Source organism: Manis pentadactyla, chromosome 2 (genome assembly GCF_030020395.1).
Source record: "Manis pentadactyla isolate mManPen7 chromosome 2, mManPen7.hap1, whole genome shotgun sequence".
Lineage (NCBI taxonomy): Eukaryota > Metazoa > Chordata > Mammalia > Pholidota > Manidae > Manis > Manis pentadactyla.
Window position 1 is genome coordinate 174952995 of NC_080020.1, and position 21385 is coordinate 174974379.

At 40.4% G+C, this 21385-nt stretch overlaps 1 protein-coding gene across 5 annotated transcripts in view; it reads left to right on the forward strand.

Annotated features, from left to right (window-relative positions):
* The window catches only part of EXOC6B (exocyst complex component 6B), a 649953-nt gene that overhangs the window by 622503 nt on the left and 6065 nt on the right, over positions 1-21385 (forward strand). For 4 of the 5 annotated variants that reach the window (XM_036908371.2, XM_057497096.1, XM_036908369.2 and 1 more), the window contains one exon: positions 19914-20026. The exons of the other annotated variant lie outside the window; for it this stretch is intronic. In XM_036908371.2, coding sequence (XP_036764266.2) covers positions 19914-20026 — 113 coding nt within the window. The remainder of the gene's footprint in view (positions 1-19913; positions 20027-21385) is intronic. 5 annotated transcript variants of the gene reach the window in all.

The following is a 21385-nucleotide window of genomic DNA, read 5'->3' on the forward strand; positions in this document are numbered from 1 at the left end:
TTTTCATACTCTTATGCAATAAAATAGAGCAGGTTTTTAAACAAACTCACATAACTGATATTGAGAAACTGAGTCAGAAGACTATAATGATTTGAGACCTCACAACAAGCCATTCTATAACCCACAGATAATAAACACAAAAACCAGCCAGTGTTGGACAAGGCTCCCATGCCATCAAAGACTGAAGACCTTATTGCCCTCACCCTACAAGAAATGGGAAGATTGAGCTTCTCTGTGCAGAGTAAGAGAAGAAACCTTTCCATCCTTGGTTCTCTGAGAATGATACTGAACTCTTCCACAGGCAGGCTTTCTTCTCCTAATTTCTCCTTTCTACCCAACTCAAACACAAACTAGTGAGTATTTAGAAAATTCTTGGAAATTTTCAGAGACAATCTATTCAGGTTCAAGGAAATAGAGGGTAATGACTATGGAAGCAGAACTTGCCCTTGTCTGCTATCCCAGGTCAACTTCAAATACCTTTGAAAATCCTGTGTAGACTTCCTGTGCCATGAGAAGTCTGAGACTTCCCAAAGGCTCAGAAATGGGGACATAACTTCTTGACATTACTGTTCAGAGAAGAAATATTTTGTGTTTATCTTAATTCTGGTCAGAGTAGGCTTAAGGACCTCAGTTTTACTGTGCTGCCTTCTTTATTCCTCTGCTGAATTTTCTTTCCCAAGAAGGATGGATTTCCTTTCAGTTGTCTTGTTAAGAGCCTTGCCCTGGACTACTCATCATCTGAGTTTTCTCTGTCCACTTACTATGGTATAAAATTCAGGGGGTATTTAAGTTGGCCCACTAAGTGGTCTGACATTTTCTACATCCTTTCATATATGTGTGGTGGTAAACATTGATACCTTTTTCTCATCATACTCACCCAGCAGCTGCCTCTTCCTGGATATCAGCAAGCACTCTGGAGATTCCCCTCTCAGCCAGAAACACGACTACAAATTCCCATCACTGAATGAATTGATAAATACATTGTTGTATATTTAAGTATACCTATACGGGAGAATAGTGTTCAGTAGTTAAACTCAGTGAGCTAGGTTTACATGGATCAACATGGGTGGGTCTTGAAAACATAATACTGAATGTAAAAAGCAAGTTGTAGAATGTGGTGTACAATACTATAGTATATATGTAAATGAAAACACAAAACATTACCATATATTGTTTCTCTAGTAAAAGCACATAGGGGATGCATGATGTCATCATGACAGCAGTCTCTTCCAGGAAGGCAAAAGGAATAGACAAAGGGAAGGGGATTTCACCTTTACTTATAATGTTTTATTCCTTTAAAACAGAGGGAGGTTCTGAAGTAAATTAGACAAATCATTAATGTTTGTTTGCTAGGAAAGGATGGATTTTATATCCTTTTTTACTTTTATCTTTTAATTAAAAAATAAAAATAAAAACCTCTCTGTTCTTCTCCTTCACCTCTCTAAGCATCTAACCTGTATTCTCTTCTCATGGTCTGTATTTGGTTCTCCACCAGCTGATTAAATTGCACCATGTAGTAGAAGGAAAAGTGGACTAGAAGTCAAGGGCTTCAGTTTGGCAGTTGAATCTGAGTTGCAGTTTTATGCAGTCTCCAGCCTCTCAAACACAGAGCAAAATAGATTTTAACTGCATATCTGACTGGGCTAAGGGTCTTAAGAAGTTGGCGGTCTGGTGCTGCCCTTTGTCCAGCGCCATCTGCAGCAGCTTTGCATATGACCATTATCTTTCGGGACCTCAGCTTCCTCCTCTCGAAGGTGAAGTGGTGCTGTTCTCTGCGATTCCTCACGGTCTGCCATGTTAGCAGCCTCATTCCTGCTAAGTGACGAGAACTACTCTGTCCCAAAGGTGTTTACTTTCTAATAAGGAATTCTGTAGAATAGAATCTTAGAGCTGGGAAGGGCATCAATGTTACCAGTTGTCAGTAAAAGTGCTTTTTAGAGAAGTCCTGCTTGCTGGTAGGGCTGACTGCTAAGGGCAGACCCAAGGCTGTGACGCCAGTTCTGTCTTCTGTTTCGGGGATCCGAAAACCAAATTCAAAAGCCAAAGGAATACATCCAAAGCTTGCAAAGGAAAGCAGGTATGTTTACTAAGAGACAGATAATATAGAAGAAATTGAACAGGTTTGGGATCCAGAGTTTTTTAAATGCCAAGCAGAATTCAAGCAAAAAGTTCCTCCCTTAGAAGAGAATTCTAAAAAAGTAACATTGTGACATTTTCTGCCATGAGGAAGATTTTAGAAGGAGATTCTGATAGTAAAGGAAGGGTATTTATGGGGATGGGGGTAGGGTTGGAAATGGAGGCAGAGAAGAAGTTCCTAGGGCTTAGGTAATTTCTAAGATTTCACCATTTCCTTGAGCCTTAAGTGACTTTGGTCAGACTGAAACCTGCCACAGGCCCTTGGCCAGCCTTAACTGTGCTTATAAAATTCACAGTGAGCAAAGACAGGAAAAAAGCAAGACATTTGTATCCCTCTCCTCCACAGCTTAAGCAAAGGCAGGTGTGAGAACTCAAGAAGACGTACTGATTCATCGGCTTTGTTTAGAATAAGAACAATTATGGGCAGTTCCTGCCTGATTCATGCATTTGTATTAAATGCTTGGTCCCTGGGAGAAACTGATTTTGAAAACTCTGCCTTGTGATCGCTTTTTTGTCTTCCTGTCCCCCTCCAACACTCAGGCAGCTGTCCGTCCTTCAGCTGGACCTGAAACAGTGGCGATCCCTCCCTCTGCCATCCTGGTCCCCATTTTTATTAACTCAGATTTTCTCATCTGGAAATTTTGTCAAGTCCATTTATCTTATTAATAAATTGCTACTGAAATGTTACTGCTCTCCATGGTATATACAATTTTTACAAAATCTCTGAATGGCGGTCAGTACTCTTCCTAATCGAACTCAACTACTACTTCCTTGATCTTCCCACTGTCCTTCCTTTATGTGCCACCCCTGCTCATGCAAGGGTATTCCTGGTGTCCCTTGAGAAAGGCCCAAAAGGGAATAGAGGGAAAAGCCCAGTCTTGGGAGTCAGACTCTCCTGGGTCCACGCCTGGACTCTCTCACTTAGTGGATATGTTCCTTCCAGTCCATTCCTGTAACCTTTTTGGGCCTTCATTTCTTCATCTGTAAAATGGAGATAACCTGCCTCGTAGGCTGTTGATTTTCCTGAGGATTAAATGAAATAGGTTAATAAGATGCCCTAGCTCAGGCTCTACCATGAATGTCTACTTTCTTCTTCCCTTGAACACATCTTAGCTACTCTTATTTCCGTACCTTGGCTTCTGCTAGTCTGTTTGAAATTCCCTCCATTCTCTTCTCTGTTTAACCTAAATTGTGCCCATCTTTGTGAAGCACTGGGACTTCAGATCTTTTGGGCCTCTTCCGCCTTCCCTCAGTGAACACATACCCTGCTCACTGCTAGGTCCCTTCATTTGGCTCTTACGGGCAGGGCACATTAGTACTTTTTATCAAATTTGTTTAAGCCCACATATTTCCAAAATGGCCTAGAGGTGACTTACTAAAATGATACATAAAATATAATTAAGAAAATAGAATTGGAAGGAAGGAAAATTTAATGAGAAGAGAAACAGCAAAAACACCAACCCCATGGGGCTGACACTGGCCTTCCTAGAAACTATCCTTTACTTCACACAATCTTTGGGAGGCAGAACCCTTTTGAAATTTGGAGTTTATAGTGGGAAAACAAACAGAAAGGATTCCTGGGTAGTTGAGAACCACCTATCATCTAATACCTCTTTAGTTGATGTATTGATCAGTTCCAAAATTTGGCCATGGAATCTGAGTTGCAGTTTTATTCAGTCTCCAGCCCCTCAAACCCACAACAAAATAGATTTTAAATGCATATCTGTCTGGTCTAAGGGTCTTAAGAAGTTAGCTGTCTAGTGCTGAGACCTTTGTCCAGACCCAAGCATGTCTCTCAGGTCAATGAGATTCTAGAATGTTCTAAAGTTGTCCAGCATCTGAGGACATTCAGTGCTACACTATCCTTTAATGTTAGGTATGTTTTCTCATGCGTATCATAAAGCTCCTGGTCTGTAATTTGTAATGACCCATATAAGTAATTTTCTACAACTCATGTTTCTTAATTTATCTGTTAATAAAAGAGAACCCAAACCATTTTCATTATGAATTTGTTACAGTTTTTCTCTAAGATTATCTAAATAGTTGTCAAAGGGTTTCTTTTTGGATTTTTTATGGTATCATTAATCTACAATTACATGAGCAACATTATAGTTACTAGACTCCTCCCATCATTACATACCCCATTGCAGTCACTGTCCATCAGCATAGTAAGATGCTATAGAATCACTACTTGTCTTCTCTGTGTTGTACAGCTCTCCCCGTGCACCCCCCGACATTATGTCTGCTAATCATAATGTCCCTTTTCCCCCCTTGTCCCTCCCTTCCCACCCATCCTCCCTAGTCCCTTTCCCTTTGGTAACTGTTAGTCCATTCTTGGGTTCTGTGAGTCTGCTCCTATTTTGTTCCTTCAGTTTTTGCTTTGTTCTTATACTCCACAGATGAGTGAAATCATTTGATACTTGTCTTTTTCTGCCTGGCTTATTTCACTGAGCATAATACCCTCTAGCTCCATCCATGTTGTTGCAAATGGTAGGATTTGTTTTCTTTTTATGGCTGAATAATATTCCATTGTGTATATGTACCACATCTTCTTTATCCATTCATCTACTGATGGACACTTAGGTTGCTTCCATTTCTTGACTATTGTAAATAGTGCTGTGATAAACATAGAGGTGTATATGTCTTTTTCAAACTGGGCTACTGCATTCTTAGGGTAAATTCCTAGAAGTGGAATTCCTGGGTCAAATGGTATTTCTATGTTTAGTTTTTTGAGGAACCTCCATACTGCTTTCCACAATGGTTGACCTAATTTACATTCCCACCAGCAGTGTAGGAGAGTTCCCCTTTCTCCACATCCTTGCCAGCATTTGTTGTTGTTTGTCCTTTGGATGGTGGCTGTCCTTACTGGTGTTAGATGATATCTCATTGTGGTTTTAATTTGCATTTCTCTGATGACTAGCAATGTGGAGCATCTTTTCATGTGTCTGTTGGCCATCTGAATTTCTTCTTTGGAGAAATGTCTGTTCAGATCCTCTGCCCATTTTTTTATTGGATTATTTGCTTTTTGTTTGTGGAGGTGCATGAGCTCTTTATGTATTTTAGATGTCAATCCTTTATCAGATATGTCATTTATGAATATATTCTCCCATACTGTAGGATGTCTTTTTGTTCTATTGATGATGTCCTTTGCTTTTCAGCTTGATATAGTCCCACTTGTTCATTTTTGCTTCTGTTTCCCTTGCGCAGGGAGATATGTTCATAAAGAAGTTGCTTATGTTTATGTCCCAGAGATTTTTGCCTATGTTTTCTTCTAAGAGTTTTATGGTTTCATGACTCACATTCACGTCTTTGATCCATTTTGAATTTACTTTTGTGTATGGGGTTAGACAGTGATCCAGTTTCATTCTCTTACATGTAGCTGTCCAGTTTTGCCAACACCAGCTGTTGAAGAGGCTATCATTTCCCCATTGTATGTCCATGGCTCCTTTATCGTATATTAATTGACCATATATGTTTGGGTTAATATCTGGACTCTCTATTCTGTTCCACTGGTCTGTGGGTCTGTTCTTGTGCCAGTACCAAATTGTCTTGATTACTGTGGCTTTGTAGTAGAGCTTAAATTCAGGGGGCATAATTCCTCCTGCTTTATTCTTCCTTCTCAGGATTGCTTTGGCTATTCGTGGTCTTTTGTGGTTCCATATGAATTTTAGAACTATTTGCTCCAGTTCATTGAAGAATGCTGTTGGTATTTTGATAGGGATTGCATTGAATCTGTAGATTGCTTTAGGCACGATGGCCATTTTGACAATATTAATTCTTCCTAGCCATGAGCATGGGAGTTGTCAAAGTTTTTTGATTGACCACTACTTTTCACAAAAAATGTCTTGAGTTACTCCTAATATATTGTGTGTATAACAATTTATTACCAAATTCTAATTCATACTAAACAGCTGCAAAAGGTAGTCACACACATACTGTCCTCCCCACTGCAGTATAAGAGACAGAATATTTCATTACCTTTGAAAGACTGCTTGTGTGTATGTCCAGGTGAGTGTAGACACACACACATTACTAGCATTACTATTTCAAGGCACAGTATGTACTCGGGCTAAGTAAAGTTCATTATTCACAATAGTGGATACAAATTACATCTTAAATAGCATTTTGATAGTTTCAAATTTGAAGGACTACTTTATCAAATCTGATTAACTCATTATTTTTACTTTATAATGTGTAGGATAAGGAGCTTACACATGATAGAGATTATGATCTCTGCCATTTTCTTGAGGTTTGCTTATACTTTACATTGTTACCATTATCTTCCATGGTATCATTGCAGGGGTGTTTTTAAACCACCTATTCATGTTGGCCAGAGAGAAAGGGTAGTTTAGTTAAAAAGTCAACAATATGGTCCCTAATCTACCTCGCTAGGATCCTTTAACAGATCACAGTATGCTGGAAGAAAATGAGCACGGCTCGTGGCTCCTACATATGTGGCAGCAGCTCCATCCAAAACCCACACCTGTCTGCCTTTCCCACCCCAACAAGGGCAACTGGGTCAGCCCATGGTAGGGACCTCCCAGTCTGCCCTTGAACATGTATGTACAGGATGGTTATTATTGCCCAGTGTGATAATCGGTTTTCCTCCTGCTCCCTGCAGCAGGAGAGATGCTGTCATCAATGAGAAATGGCCTTACAGGACAGTCTCTGACAAAGGAGCGCTTGGTGTTGGCATTTTTATTTGGGTGTCTCCGTGCAGGCACCAGCTGATGACAATGGGAGAGCCTTACCATTCCCTGTCTTTCCTTTCCTCTTTACCAAGGTAGTCTCAGGGGTGAAAAGTTTAGATAGCAAACCAATAAACCCACCTTTATGAGGCAAATAAATATTTCTTAGAGTGACGTTCCCTTTCAGGGGAAGCTGCTGATGTGCAATTGGTCTCTAATAAAGAGCTTAATGAAGCCTCCATCCACCTGGCAGCTAGGCTGGAGGGAAAGCAGGGAACTGCACGGCCACCTTTTGCCCATTCCCTTGCTCTCACTCGACCAGGGAAAAAGAAGGGGAGACCAGACCTTTCTGGGAAGCCCAGGAGCCAGCCTATTGAGTAGCCACCATTGTAAAACTCAGGTATAAGCCAGATCCCTTATGTCTATAGAGATCCAGGGAGACTTGAAACTGTTCCCCACCCCAGTTCCATAGCCTGTGGAAAACCCAGAGGTCTTCTGCAGAGTTCTGTGAATCCCTAGTTATCTCGTGTTTTTGTTTCCTGGGCTCCCATTTCTACAGTGTAGTTCTACAGCTTTCTAGGTGTGAAATTCAGTCTCTCTAAGTTCAAATAAATAAATAAATTTGAATTAATTAACTCACCCAAGCAATTGAGAGCAGAGTAGATCTGTCTAAAGACTGGGATTGCAGGGGTAGATTCCTAGGGGAGATTTCTGTCACACACTACACAGCAAGCTTTGAAAAAGTCCCTCACCAGCTATCCCAGGTCTCCAAAGTTATTTGGGGCCATAATACCAATAGGAATTTCCTTCAGAGCCCTTCTCACACATAGTCCTTCTTAAGTCCTCTCTTTTTAAATTAGCTCCCTGCCTCTCAAGAACCACAGTAACAAAATCTCTTCCCTTTTCTAGGACATGTCTTAGCCCCTTGGAAATCTTAACAAAGCAAATTATTTCTCCCAAACATACTTCTCTGCCCTTAGAAAAGAATTCTGATGCCAGATGTTAAGATAATGAAGTTTTTGTCACTCATCACAATTTCTCTGAAGCCACTTTCTTTCTTGTTTTCTTTAGTGGATATTACACACCTTAGTCTGAGGGAATTTCAGAACAGACTGCCCTCCCTGGCTTGCATCTAGAGGCAGACTTTTTTTGTAAAGAACTACACAGTGAAAGTTTTAGGATTTTCAGGCCATATGGTCTCTGTCACAACCACTTAACTCAGCTGTTATAGCACATGTGCATAGACAGTGTGCTAGCCAATGAGCATGGCTGTATTCCAATAAAACTTTATTTACAAAAATAAGTGGTGGCTGTAGTTTTCATCCCATTATCTAGAAGAAAGCAGATAGCAGCTTTGATGAAAACAAGTTGAGAACCCTCCAGCTAACATTCAGTCTCCTTAGTTTAGCATTTGAAGTCCTTTATCTCTTGCCTCCTTTGTCCTTATTCCTAAGACAACCCCCTATCTATCTGGCTCAGGCTTAGATACCCTTCTTCTGAGCTTCCTTTGCACCCTGTTTGAACTGCTTAGAGTGCTCACATCATTCTCTATCTGTTATTTACCAGACTGAGTTCCTCAAGACTAAAGATGTCTTATTCATCTTCCCTGTGCCTAGAAGATGCCTGATACATTGTTGGTAACTCAATTTATGATTGTTAAAATAATTCCTGTTTTCTGTTTCCTGTGTTTGCCCAGATTTGGGTGTCAGCAATCACTCCTGAGAATACGTGGGAGGCAGGCAGGTGCTCTTCTTTGAAAGGTAGTGAACCAGCATCAGGGATGAGGAGCTGGGGGAGATCTTGAGCAATAAACACAAATGGGTCATTTACCAGACTGTCAATTCTATGCTTTTTAGGAAAATTTTTGCAATTGTTCTTCTGACCTGCTCTCCGCTGTTGATAGGAGCTGTTATGATTCCATATTTGAATGAGAAAAACAGATTTTGTGGCTTATCCAGGGTCATGCCATCAGTCAGGGGACTCCCCACCCCCAGGCTGAGGTTCTTTTGGCTGTGCTAAACTGCCTCCCAAAAGGCACCTGTGCATCAGTGATTATAAAGAATATGTTACAATGATATGATTGGTTCCATCCTGTCAAAGGTAGAGAGTGGACAAAAGAAACTCCTTCTGGCTTAGTATCTATATATTAACTGTTCTCTTGACACTATGTATAGTAGCCATGTTCTGAAGATGTAGCATATTTAGAATTTGCCAGATTATATGTTTAGTATCACAGAGGAGCATATTATTTGAAATCATTTTGTAGTCTATCTTGTTTAACATGAATTCTCTGGAATGTATATGAAGTATAAATTCAGGTGTTTGTGCATCAAGCTTACTTCAAGGACACACCTACTTTGGGAGCACAGTTCTCTACAGGATTCAGTAAAAGTGTGCCTGTTCAACAGAAAACGTGTAGGAAAAATCACCCCACAAAACAGAGGTGTGCCTGTTGTTCGTGTGTCTTTGCATCTTTGTCTGTCTGTACCTTCTATGATCCTTTGCTCCCCATGGAATCTTTGCAGGCATTTGGGGAAGTAGAGGCTTTCCCTAACATGCGGCAGGCCCATACTGCCCACTAGGAGCCAGCCTAGATGTCCCCTTGGAGCCAAGCAGCTGCTAAGTTCCACTCACCAGTCATAGTTCCCATTCTTCTGGAGCCTTGGGACCAAATACCCAGGGCTGGGTTCCCACTCGCCTGTCATAGGTATTCTCTCTCCTGTTTGAGATTTTCTTCTTCCTCACACAACCTTTCTTCTATTGCTGGTCAGGGGGGCCTTCAGTTTGGTCCATTTGGAAACTTTCTTGTGAAAAACACAGATTGTAAGTCTGTCCTACCATTTAGTCAATATTATTCCCATAAAATGTCAGTTTACCTATTTTAATTACATTTAATGTGTTGTGCTGCCTACTTGCTAGAAAACTACCCTTATGCCGTTCCAGGATGTGGGGCAGTCAGGAGAAAACATGACCCCCATCCTTGGGGAACTCCCGGTCCACAAGGGAGATGAGGATCATCGCACAGGAATTAGTGATGGAGGCAAGATGCATAAAACAATTCTCCTCATCAAGGACAGGCATGGTACGAGTTGGTTTGGTAATGCCTGTCCAGTAGTAGGTACAAGCAGGGCATTCTTCAACAGTATCTTCGTTTTTACTTCCTGAGTTTTTTGGTTAATCCCTTCTGCCTAAAAAAATACAAGGACACTCTGAAGATCGTTTGCTTGAGTATTAGCCTATAATTTCTACTTGAAGATTTTCTTCTACTCCTATAACCATGAACAACTCATCTGCTTGGATTACTTCTACATTTTCTGTTGGAGAAGTGTGTATGTTGGTATGCACCAACACAGGTCAACAGAGTCTGACTTTATCTTAATATTATCTCATTTTGAAAGTCTTTCCTGGAAGTTTGTGTCTGTTCTGCTATTATAATGCTGTGTGTACTCTGTCCAGTTAAGTCATTCCAAGGCTTTGGATTAGTGTTCACTTTGACTCATTTGGATTTTTCTAGTTCTTGCAAACTCAGGTACCATTGCAGAAAAGAAATTCTGTTTAGAAGTTGACCTAGTCTCAGACAAGTACCTAACCTGGAGATTGCATCAATGAGCATTTAAAAAAATAAACAGCTATGGCATCTTGGGGAGTGTAAGCTATCCAGCCATCTCTACCACTCCTGTATCTTGCAGTTTCAGCAACTTATCCTTTCTGGGTCTTGATCCTCCTTCCCCCAACCCCTTCATTCCCATGAAATCAGAATTATAATTTGAGTCCTGTTAATCATTGGGAATGTTATGAAATAACAAAGAAATACAATAGAGATAGCTTTAAAAATTGCCAAAGCTGTCAATTGTGGTTCATTACTAGAGGTGCAAATAAAGTTGGGCCCTTTTATTTTAAAAAAAAAATTGCCAAAGCTCTAGTTAAAGTCATATAAGTAAAAGTTATAGAGGAAGCAAAAAAAAAGAAAAGATTCCATCTTAGTAGCTTGATTCGTGTAAACTTATTCAAATGGCTTCCCTTGTCCTACGCTGTCCCATTCATACATGTTTTTGTATAATAACCAGTAATCAGATAATTTATAATTTTTATTAACCTGTGTAGCTTATAAGGTGTCCCACAACTACTGTAACAATTTAATTTTCCTGTTCTGATAATAAACAAATAATTCTGTGTTTGAGGTCAAAGCACCATTAATCATTGTTCAGGTTTGATTTAGATTCAAGTAGCCATAACATTTATTGGCATGTCCTACTGTGTAAATACCTAACATTCCCCTGTTCCACTGGTTTAATGATAAAATGCCCCCAAACGTAATGTCTGGTCTATCCCTTGAAAATGACTTATCTAGTTGTTAAAAACAGCATTTGTATGACTAAATCAAGAATATGATCATCAATGAGAAATTATTCATTTCTCATTAATAGTTACAGGATATACCATTAAGTGAAAAAAGCAAAGTACAAAATACCATCAATAGTCTGCTATCCTGCAAGTGAGAAAGAAGAGAATATAAGAAAATGCACATGTATCTTTTCATTTGTGCAAAAGAGAAACTGAGAAACTAGGGTGGTCACCTTCAAGGGGTGGAGAGGAAAGAGGTGGGGGGAGTGAGACAGGTAAGTTGGGATGAGGAAGGCAAGATGCTTATGAGTATACATTTTATATAGCTCTGACTCATTCCCCAAAATAAATAATTAAAACCAACCAGAATGTGGGGGCATCCAAAATGGGACACAAGCAGTGAAAAATAAATCTAACTAAATTATGAAAGAGTAATATAACCGTGCTGAAAGGGGTGAGGAAGAAAAGAAGAAACACACCTAAGTTAAAAGCCAGTATTTGACTGGAAGTTGAAAGGCTAGGACAAAAAGAACTGTATAAAAATATTATACTCTAATTGGTAAATCTGTTTCTCACAAGGGTGTGCATTAGCAATTCTAAACTATAGTAGAATTGAACAAATGAGTAAAGTTTGGAAAATGAGATTTAGGTCAGAGAAAGAAGTGGTAAATAGAAAAAGAGGGAAGGCAAGAATGAATCCCATGCTGTTGGTTTGGAATCAAGAGACATCAAATATGAACTCATGATTTTAATACATATATACACAAATAGATACAGAAATAACATAAATGTGTTTGTATGTGTGAGTTAGTAAATAAGCATTGTTTCTTGGCTCTGTCCACAAGAAGCAGTAGCACCCTAGTAGAATGGGCATGCTAAGTGTCCAGATCTTGGTTTCTAAAACCATTCTCCAATAAGAGAGACCCTTGGAAAAGTGACTGATTCCAGAGCGGGGGCAGGGGAAGTACAAGAAGAGCTTGGAACATCTTATACTGGGAACATCTTGTAGTGCCAGAAAGTAAGGAAGTATTGAAAAAAGGGCAGGGGCAGGTCAAAAACACACAGGAGAGCCAATCTGAAGGGGTCCCTAATGGCCAAAGCTGGAACAAGTTGAAAAACAAAATAAAAAATGATTGTGTTATATTATTACCCATGAAATAAAATAAATATCCATGAGGTCATACTGATACAAGTAATTGGACAAATAAATAAATGAGAAGGGACAGAACTTTTCCTCATGGAAAAATTCCAACTAATATCTACAGAAAGAATGAGAGAAATAATGAGATACCATAGTAAATATTATTGCAGGCAGGATCCACCCATGGATGTTAAAGTTCATGGACAGAAGTTTGAGGAGTAGCAGGGTATTTGCATAGTCTCAAAGTATATTTCCACAAGAAATATATTAAATTAAAAAGGTAAAAACAGTACCTATGCAGTGGAGAAATTCATCAGCCACCACCTTAATCAAGTGATTGAGGCCAGTATCACCAATAATAAGATATGTGGACATCATGCACATCTGATACGATGCACTTAGGACACACTGGCACTTCTGTAGTGTTTTTGCAAAAAAAAACAAAAACGCATAACCTCAATCCAGAGTTTCTTAACTTTGACATTACTGACATTTTTTGTTGGCTAATTCTTTGTTGTGGGGGCTGCTGTGAGCACTGTAGGATGTCCTACAGCATCCCTGGCTTCTACCCACTAGATGCCAGTAGCATCACCACCACCTGCCCCACGCCCAGCCTTGTTACAACCAAAAATGTCTCCAAACATGGCCAGGCATCGCCTGAGAGGCAAGATCTACCCTGGTTGGCAACTACTGCCTCAATATAATCATAAGGAATATTAGGCAGGCCCAAATTGAGAGGCATTCTACAAAATAAATGACCAAAATAAACTTCATAAGTATTGAAGGTCTCAATACTTCCTTGATGTGGAACTATAACTGTAAGATTGGAAGAGACTAAGGAGATATGATGACTGTACAGTGTGGAATCCTGGATTGGATCAGAAAAAAAGAGTACTAGTGAAAAATGTGGTGGAAATTGGAATAGTCATGGTTCAGTTAATAGTTTTGTACTGATGTTAATTTCTTGGTTCTGCTCATTGTACTATGGTAATGTAATACGTGAACATTAGAGAAGCTGGGTGAAGGATATAGAAGAACTGTCTAAATGATTTTTGCAACTCCTAACTAAGTCTAAAATTGTTTCAAAGTAAAAAGTTTTTTTTTTAATCTGCCACTGATGTTAATAAAATACTGGCATATTTCCATATTGAACTCTCTGACAAAGGTGCAAACATAACTGATATTTGGTATCACTAACATGATTCTCATCACCTTGATGGCATTATCTGACAACCAGAATAAACTTAAAGTACACCTTGTGTGTGTGTGTGTATGTATAGTCTGCACCACAATTTATATTTGCTGTTTAACTTTTGTTATTTTTTTGTAAGTGGAAAACTTTGCAAAATGTTCAGTTAATAGTTCAAAAAAAGGAGGATAGCCAGTATATCACTAACATTTCACTTATTTGGCTTGGATTATAGTTATTCGTGTTTTTCTTTTATTCTCCCTATAGGAGGGGAAACCACTTATTTAATAGCACTTGAAAGTCCCAGCCCTGTTCCTTGCACATATTAAATGCTTTAAAAACATTTGCTGGATTTAGAGGGTCTACATCTTCATTAAGAAAATTTGAGACAAGCAAATATGTTTTATTATCATATTTCAAATCCTGTGCATAAATATTAGAAGTTACTTCACTTGAATCTTTTAAAGTTCAGAAGGTTATCATTTTTATGCAACTCATAAGAAATATAAATAGACTGAACACAGTGCAGGCCCCAAGTGTGGTTCCTTAAATTCTGTTGGAAGTCATCACATGCAGAATCAGGAATGTTAACAGGGTTCTGATGCAGAAGTAAGAACTTATCAAAAGCCAACTACAAAGAAACCTACTAACTAATGAGGACACCTGGTTATGAGAAAAATGAACTCCCCCCACCTCTGGCTGTGTTAGCAAGTTGCCCAGCCCAGCCAGGCTCCCCAGGCCTCAGCAGCCAAACCACATCCTTGTCTATGGAGCCTCTTGACCGGCCCATCTGTACACTGATCGTCTCTCAATGAGACTGATACTTGGCTGAAATTTATGTTATAAGCACTGCTTTGTACACATGGACCACTTAATTCTATTCCAGGCACACAGTCACCACTCACCTCTTGGCTGAAGTCAGAAACTAATCCTAAAACATAGGGTGGGTGGAATACTGAAGGTATAGAAGGCCATATAAAGTGGTACTCGAGACACGGATTTAGATAGCGTGCCCAGATGCATGATTAAACACTAAATCATGGTGTAAGAAAGCTTTTTCTTTTTGGTCCTTGTGATGACAAAGAGAACATCATTATGGTGTTAGTATTTGACTTATCTTCTATTTATAGCAAGTAAGAATGGTTCCCCATTTATGGCAGTGATATAAAATGTTCTTTTAGATTTTTCTTATGACCAATAAGAATCTAAGAAACTAAGAAAAATGTTAAGTAAACAATAATGCATGTAGCATCAATATGGCAGAGATGATCAAATAATGAAGCCTGCGGCATAGTGACGTTCAGGCCAGTCCCCCACCTCTGCCGTCCTCGTTGTTCTTCTCCATCCACCAACCACTTTAAAGCATCAAGAAGTAAGATGCTTTAAAATGTGTATGTAGTAAGCTACTTTCTGTGAAAGAAAGAAAGAATAAGAAGGCATATGTTTCTGTGAAAGAAAGAATAAGAAGGCACAAAGAGGAACACGAAGGAGAAATAAAAAAACAATGGAGTTGGTTATGTGTAAGGCAAGAAAGGAGTTGGGGTAAAACACATGCAACAAGGGAAGCAGTGACACTTCTCTGGGTTAACTTTTCTGTATAGTTTTGATTTTTGAAAACATGTAATGTGTAATGTCCTACATATTTAAAAAGTTAAATTATCAAGAGTGGGACGGAGGAGCCTGAAAGCAAACGGAAGCAACGAACCTGACTGCATTTAGATGAATACCATAACTAAACTGAGGAGAAAATAACAAAGAACTAATCCAAGTGACTTAGGGACACACTATCTGCTTATACACACTCAGTCTTTAGGTTAGGAGGGAGAACTGCAAACAAATCTTGAGCTCTTATTTTAGCAGGTTTTTTTTTGTAGTGGTATATACAAACATTTCTGAACCTATCTTAGACACAGGACTGAGCATACTAGTAAATGAGATGATGCTGTTGAGAGCCAGGATTCTCTCTGTGGAAGAAAACACATGGAATAGAGGAAGGCAAGAAAGAACTCTGTGAGAATGATTCAAATTGGAGTTATTGGTATAAACTCATGATCCCTAAAATCTGTATGGGTACATGATTGTGTAAGTACACATTCATGTATGGATATTCATGCATGTATATATGTGTGTGTGTGTGTGTGTGTGTGTGTGTGTGTGTGTGTGTGTGTGTGTGTGTGTGTGCCTATATTTCCTGCTTTTGTCTGCTGAAAGGGTTTAACTCACCACAGATTTTTCCCCCAGTAGCAGTGGACAAAAACAGACTCTAGTAGCAGTGAGCCCACCTAGTACCCAAATCTTGATCTCTAATAACATTTGCACTAAAAGAAACCAGGGGTCCTCAGAGAAATGGCTGATTTCAGAGCTGCACAGTAGCTGAAAGATAAGCCTGCAACACCTTATTATGACAGAAAGTAAGAAAGCACTAAAAAATTATGGGGGTATGTCACAAGGACAAGACTCCAGCTTGAAGGGGCTACCACTTGCCAAGTCTTGGATGTTTGAGCACCAAAACAATTAGATATAGTAGTGAATATAAGTCACTGAAAAAAATGGGAACCCATGAATCCATACCAATAATAAAGATAAATTAATGAGAAGAAGGGAGAGCACTTGCTTTTGGTAGAATGTTGAGTGACAACTGATAAATGTGGATGGTAGGATGGAATTGGAATGCCATCATTTGGCAGCCATCATAGAAAAGACTGACAGAGAAAAGCCCTCAATGGATGCTAAATCTAAGGGGAAATTCTAATCAGGAGCAGTATATTTGCATGTCTTAAATTGTCTTCAGTCTCAAATTGTCTCCTCAATTGCCTGCTAGTTACAAAAGAAAACCTAATGCCTAGATAATAGAGAAATTGTACATCTTGACTGGATGATCAAAATGTATATCACCAGCAAGAGAGAAATGAGCATTGTATACCTCCAGGTACAATAATCTGGGAAGAATACAGCATCATTTAAGTAATATTCTGGCCAAAAATGCATGTCTTAAATCTTATTATGAGAAAGCATTAGAAAAACCAAAATGGGGTAGGAGCAGGGGAACCATATTCTTCAAAAATACCAATATCATCTAAGAAAGAGAAAGGCTGTGGAAATAGCCCAGATTAAAGAGGACTATATAGACAACTAAATATAATAGACAACCTAATCTATATGATACGGTAGAACAGAAAAAAAAGGCTATATAAAACATTATTGGGTCAATTTATAAAGTTAAAATATGGACAATATATATATTAAATTTACTGTAGTTGAAAACCATTCTGAGGTTATGTAAAAGAAGATCCCTAATTCATAGGAACATTGAAGTATTTGAGAATAAAGGGCCATGGTGTATCCAGTTTACTATGAAGCAGCTTGGAAAAGAAATTACATGTGTGCACATGTGTGTAAAAAGAGAGAGAGAACCGAAATGGTGAAGCATGTGGAGTAAAATGTTGACAGTGAATGGATCTGGGTGGAGGGTATATGCTATTCTTTATACTATGCTTAATATGCAACTTCCTGGTAAGTTTGAAATTATTTCTAAATAAAAAATAAATTAAAAAGAATGTGATCCTTAGTGATGACTGAATGTTCTGTATCCTTGGGACAGACTTTATTGAGCTGTAACAGGCCACTGTATGCGGAGAACCAGGCTGGAGGAGCCTGCTTCACCTTTCAGAGTCATAGTCTGGAAATCAAAGTGCCATATTGATAAGTAAGCCTGCAGGTTTTCTTGGCCTCATATTCTAACATTGTTCTATATAATCCAGTAGAAGTGTGCCCCCAGACAGCTAACTCAGTTAAGTACCCCAGGAATCCAGTCTCCATCCATCTTTCTCAGAGGAGGCCCTAAGACTAAAGTTTAGATGCCCTCGTGGACCGTGGAAAGCAACATGGGCGCAGAGTGATCTACAGGCTCATATGGTTGAGCTGAGTAGAGTTTTGTAACTTTCATGCCTAGAGTGGGATAAAGTAGATAGCTTGTCATCCCAGATCTCTTAGGCTCAGCACTGGCACTGAAAGACTTTGGCAGGAAGATAAAAATAGTAAACCTTAGAGCTATAATATAAATATAAACCCTCCACATGCCAATGGTGGTTTACCCATGTTTCATCAGCCAGAGAGACACAGTGTTCTTTGCAAGAATCAGAAAATACTGATACCACTAATTCTATCACAAAAATTAGAAAGTCACTAATCAAGAACATAGTTTTATTATGCTCATGTATATATATCCACATCTGAAAAGTAATACCTGAAATAGCTTTAAGAAATTAGGTTTTCACATTTTTCTAATTAAACTTACTTTCTACTCATTCACATTTCTTTTATTAGCTCCCTGTTGTGCAAACAAGTTCCCCAATGTTTTTTAAATCTTATTGAGAAAAAACTTTAATTAAGAAAATGGGGGATTGCATAATCAGATCTGTAAAGCACAGTACTGTAAGAACTTTACAAAGGACACTGTGCACGTCCGTCATGCTCCCTAGGAGCACGTGAAGAGGAGCCATCTCACGTGGTCTTTGGACGCTGTCGGACAGAAATACCAACATTAGCGTAGGAAGTCGGGAAATTCTCTTCTAAAGAAGAGCTCTGTGAGGCCTTGGGGCAGCCAAAGGAAGTGGTAGAAGCCCTCTTTCTTGCCAACTAAAATAGGCATGGCCTTAGAGGGCCCTTTGGGACCATGCTGCACAGATCAACCAATGTGTCTGTTTGTCTCTCTCTACCTCCGCTCTTCTTAGCATCCCTTTGTTGGCTAAGGGTGTAGGGGCTTTTTCGGATTTAGGCTTGGGACTTCGGCCCATTCCCATCCTGCCTGAGGAAGTTCATAACAGCTATTCTAAAAGAACGGATGGAAGAGGAGGGTTGGCCAAGTAGGGCACAGCCCCACTGCCTGCTTGCCTGGCTGCACAGTGAAGACAGGCAGGGGAGGAAGGTGTGCGAGAGCCCAGGTGCTGGCACTGGATTTGACTCTCGACCTCTCTGCCTTTGCTCTGCACACAGAGACAGCTATATGCTTGTCACCATCAGCAGTTAGCACTTGGAAAAGGGGTAGGGAAATGTCTTGAGACAAAAAGCACTATTATGTATCTCGCCACTAGAAAGACTCCTTCAAGGGCCCTCCGTCTATGCAATGGTATGAGTCTGGGACTGTCCCCTCTACAAGCTTGTAGAGGAGAGATCACAGCTTCCCTTTCATCATACATACCTTTGAAATGCACTGATTTTTTTTTTCAGCTCTACTCAGTTACAATTTTTAAATATTTGTTAGATGATACCTGGGGCTAAAACTGGCTGAGAAGGAAAGCCTTTCACAAAAATCTGTTTAGTTTCACTAAGTCAAAATCTCCCCCAGGCTCAGAACTCATTTTGCCCTCAGAAAGCTCTCATTATCTGCTTATAAATACACATCTAGTTCTTGGCACGCCTCCTTAACACTCCTAACCCCAATTCCAGACTGTGTCCTCCATCATGGACTGAGCCTGTTGTTCAGACCTGACCTTGCACGGCCCTGGTCTTCATCCTAGAGCCCTGCCTGGCTAGCATCCTCCTAGGTGTAGCACACATAGCCTCATGTAAATGCCATGTGATCCATTTATGCCTTGGTTCAGTGTTTCTGTGTTGTCCCTGTGTCCTGTTTGTATATAAGTATGTGTGTGTATCTGTGTCTGTAAAGGAAAAACTCAGTTTTGTCCTTGCTGTGTAAGGAGAAACCCCGGTCTCCCTATTGTTTATCTCCTTATGAGTCTCCTTTACTCCTTACACAAAACACTTCGCTTCTCACAGTTCTGGTCACCAAATGGATGGCCATTTTTCTCCATACCAAGCAATTCTTTGCGACACCAGCTGGGTGTCCTACAATTTAACTCTATTCTGTCTACCCAGAGATTGCATCAGACCCCATAGGTTAAGAGTTCAGTCCCACAAGACTGCTTTCCCCTCTGGTGTCCACTTCAGATGCTAGTCACAAGTCCAGGTTGCCCTCTGGGTTTCTGACCAACTAGCTAGAGATTGGAGGTTCCCTTGGCCCCCTCCTCAGGTTCAATTAGAATGGTGGTTGGCACATGGAAAACAGTCCATAAGTATTTATTAAATGAATAAGTGGATGTTTATTATGATAGTCTTGGGTTTTGATTCAATCCAGTGTTAGTTTCTTTACAGACCTGCCACTGAGAGCTAAGTCCTGGCATGTAGTCTTAGCAACATTACAGTACTTAGAGCAGAGATGACTGCCTTCTAATGATTATTCATTTATTTTCTTAGTTGCATTATAGTGTTTAGCCATTCTTTCTCTTAGTGTGTTCATATTTTTATTTTTCAGACCTACTTACTATTAGCTGATAGTGAAGGATGATAGAGTTTCTGAGATCCTGATATGTCTTGTCTAATTAATTCCTGGGGTTGGGGTTTGGATGTTTTACAGCTTTTGGATCTCTTCATCCAGTGGGATTGGTCAACCTACCTTGCAGACTATGGTCAACCCAACTGCAAGTACCTCCGAGTAAATCCAGTGACAGCTCTGACCCTGCTTGAGAAGTGAGTACCCAGTCCAGTGGTCTGTGTTGGCAAATGGGGAAATGGAGTTGGGAGTTGGTATAGAGGATCGATTTCTCTTGCCAATACCTTGAACAGACAGCAGAGAGGCCCTGTCCTTGAAGGTGCCATAAGGCTACTAGTAGTCTTCATCACTGGCCAGTCTCCTTGCAGCTTCTTAATTCCTGGGCCCAACAAGCTAGGCCAACTGTGGGTCAGTAAGACTCTGACATTACCTTGGAGCTTGATGGGGCAGCATAGCTTTAACCAGAGATGACAGGAGAAGAAAGGAGGACGTCTTACTTTGGGGCCCAGGCCAGCCCAGTGAACAGAGTGAGGCTGGCCCCACTCATCTGGGACATGATGATGGATAGAACAGCCCCACAGAACAGACAACTTCTGTGATTCCTAGCAGAGAAGCTCTTGCAATCACTAAAACCTTCACCAGCCCGCTCCCAGCTCCCTGACAGCTGACTGTCCCAAGAAAGCGGAGATGGAGAGGGTTTCGAGTTCCTGCTTTAGGTAGTCACTAGCCAGCAAAGGTTGCTGCCAGCCCCGGGGCCTCTCATGGCTGCCCGGTATTCAGCCGGGTGCTGGGGTCTGCCGTGTGTTGCAGCCTGGCTCTGACTTTTGCTAGCCTAGCTGGGAGCTGGCAGGCCAGAGAGCAAGACCCATGAGAAAGGGAAGCTTTTTCTTATCATCAAACCAGCTAGCCCCCAACTTCTTAGGCGAGTGTCCTATATCTAAGTGTGTGGCAATTTTCTGTATATGCCCAGTCAAACAGGTCTCAAATCCTAGAAAGGCAAGGATCAGAGTCTAGGAGGTCAGAGAGGAGCCTTAAGCAGAAGGAGCGGCTGAAGTGTAGTGTTCCTGCTCTGTGGTTATGGTAGGGGAATCAGGGGAAGAGACGGAGAGGGGGAAAGAGTGGGATGCAGAGGTATGCGTTCGCAGCCAAGAAACTAGAGCCCAGAGTACCGCTTTCTCCAGACCAGGACAGAGACTGATGTTTCCATTTTAACTTTATTTCCCATAATTCTCTCTCCCAATGACCTTCCTCCCTAGGATATCTAGAGAGTAAGTATATTATTCACTTGGGCTTTTTCCATCACTTTGAGGCAAGTCTTCCTGGTTTCCTTATTGATACTAATGACTACACTAAAATTCGTACCCTGTGAGTTGTCCCTACCCTGACATACTAATCTACTAAACCAGCCTGTTGCCAACTGGCTAGCTGCCTCCTCTGTCCTTGGTCCTTAGAGTGACCCTTGGCCTAACCAATTCCTTTGGGGCTGGGAGTGGTAGCTGGGATTTTCCCCCACCAGTGCCAGGTAAAGGGGTGTTCCCACTCAGTGTCCTGGCACA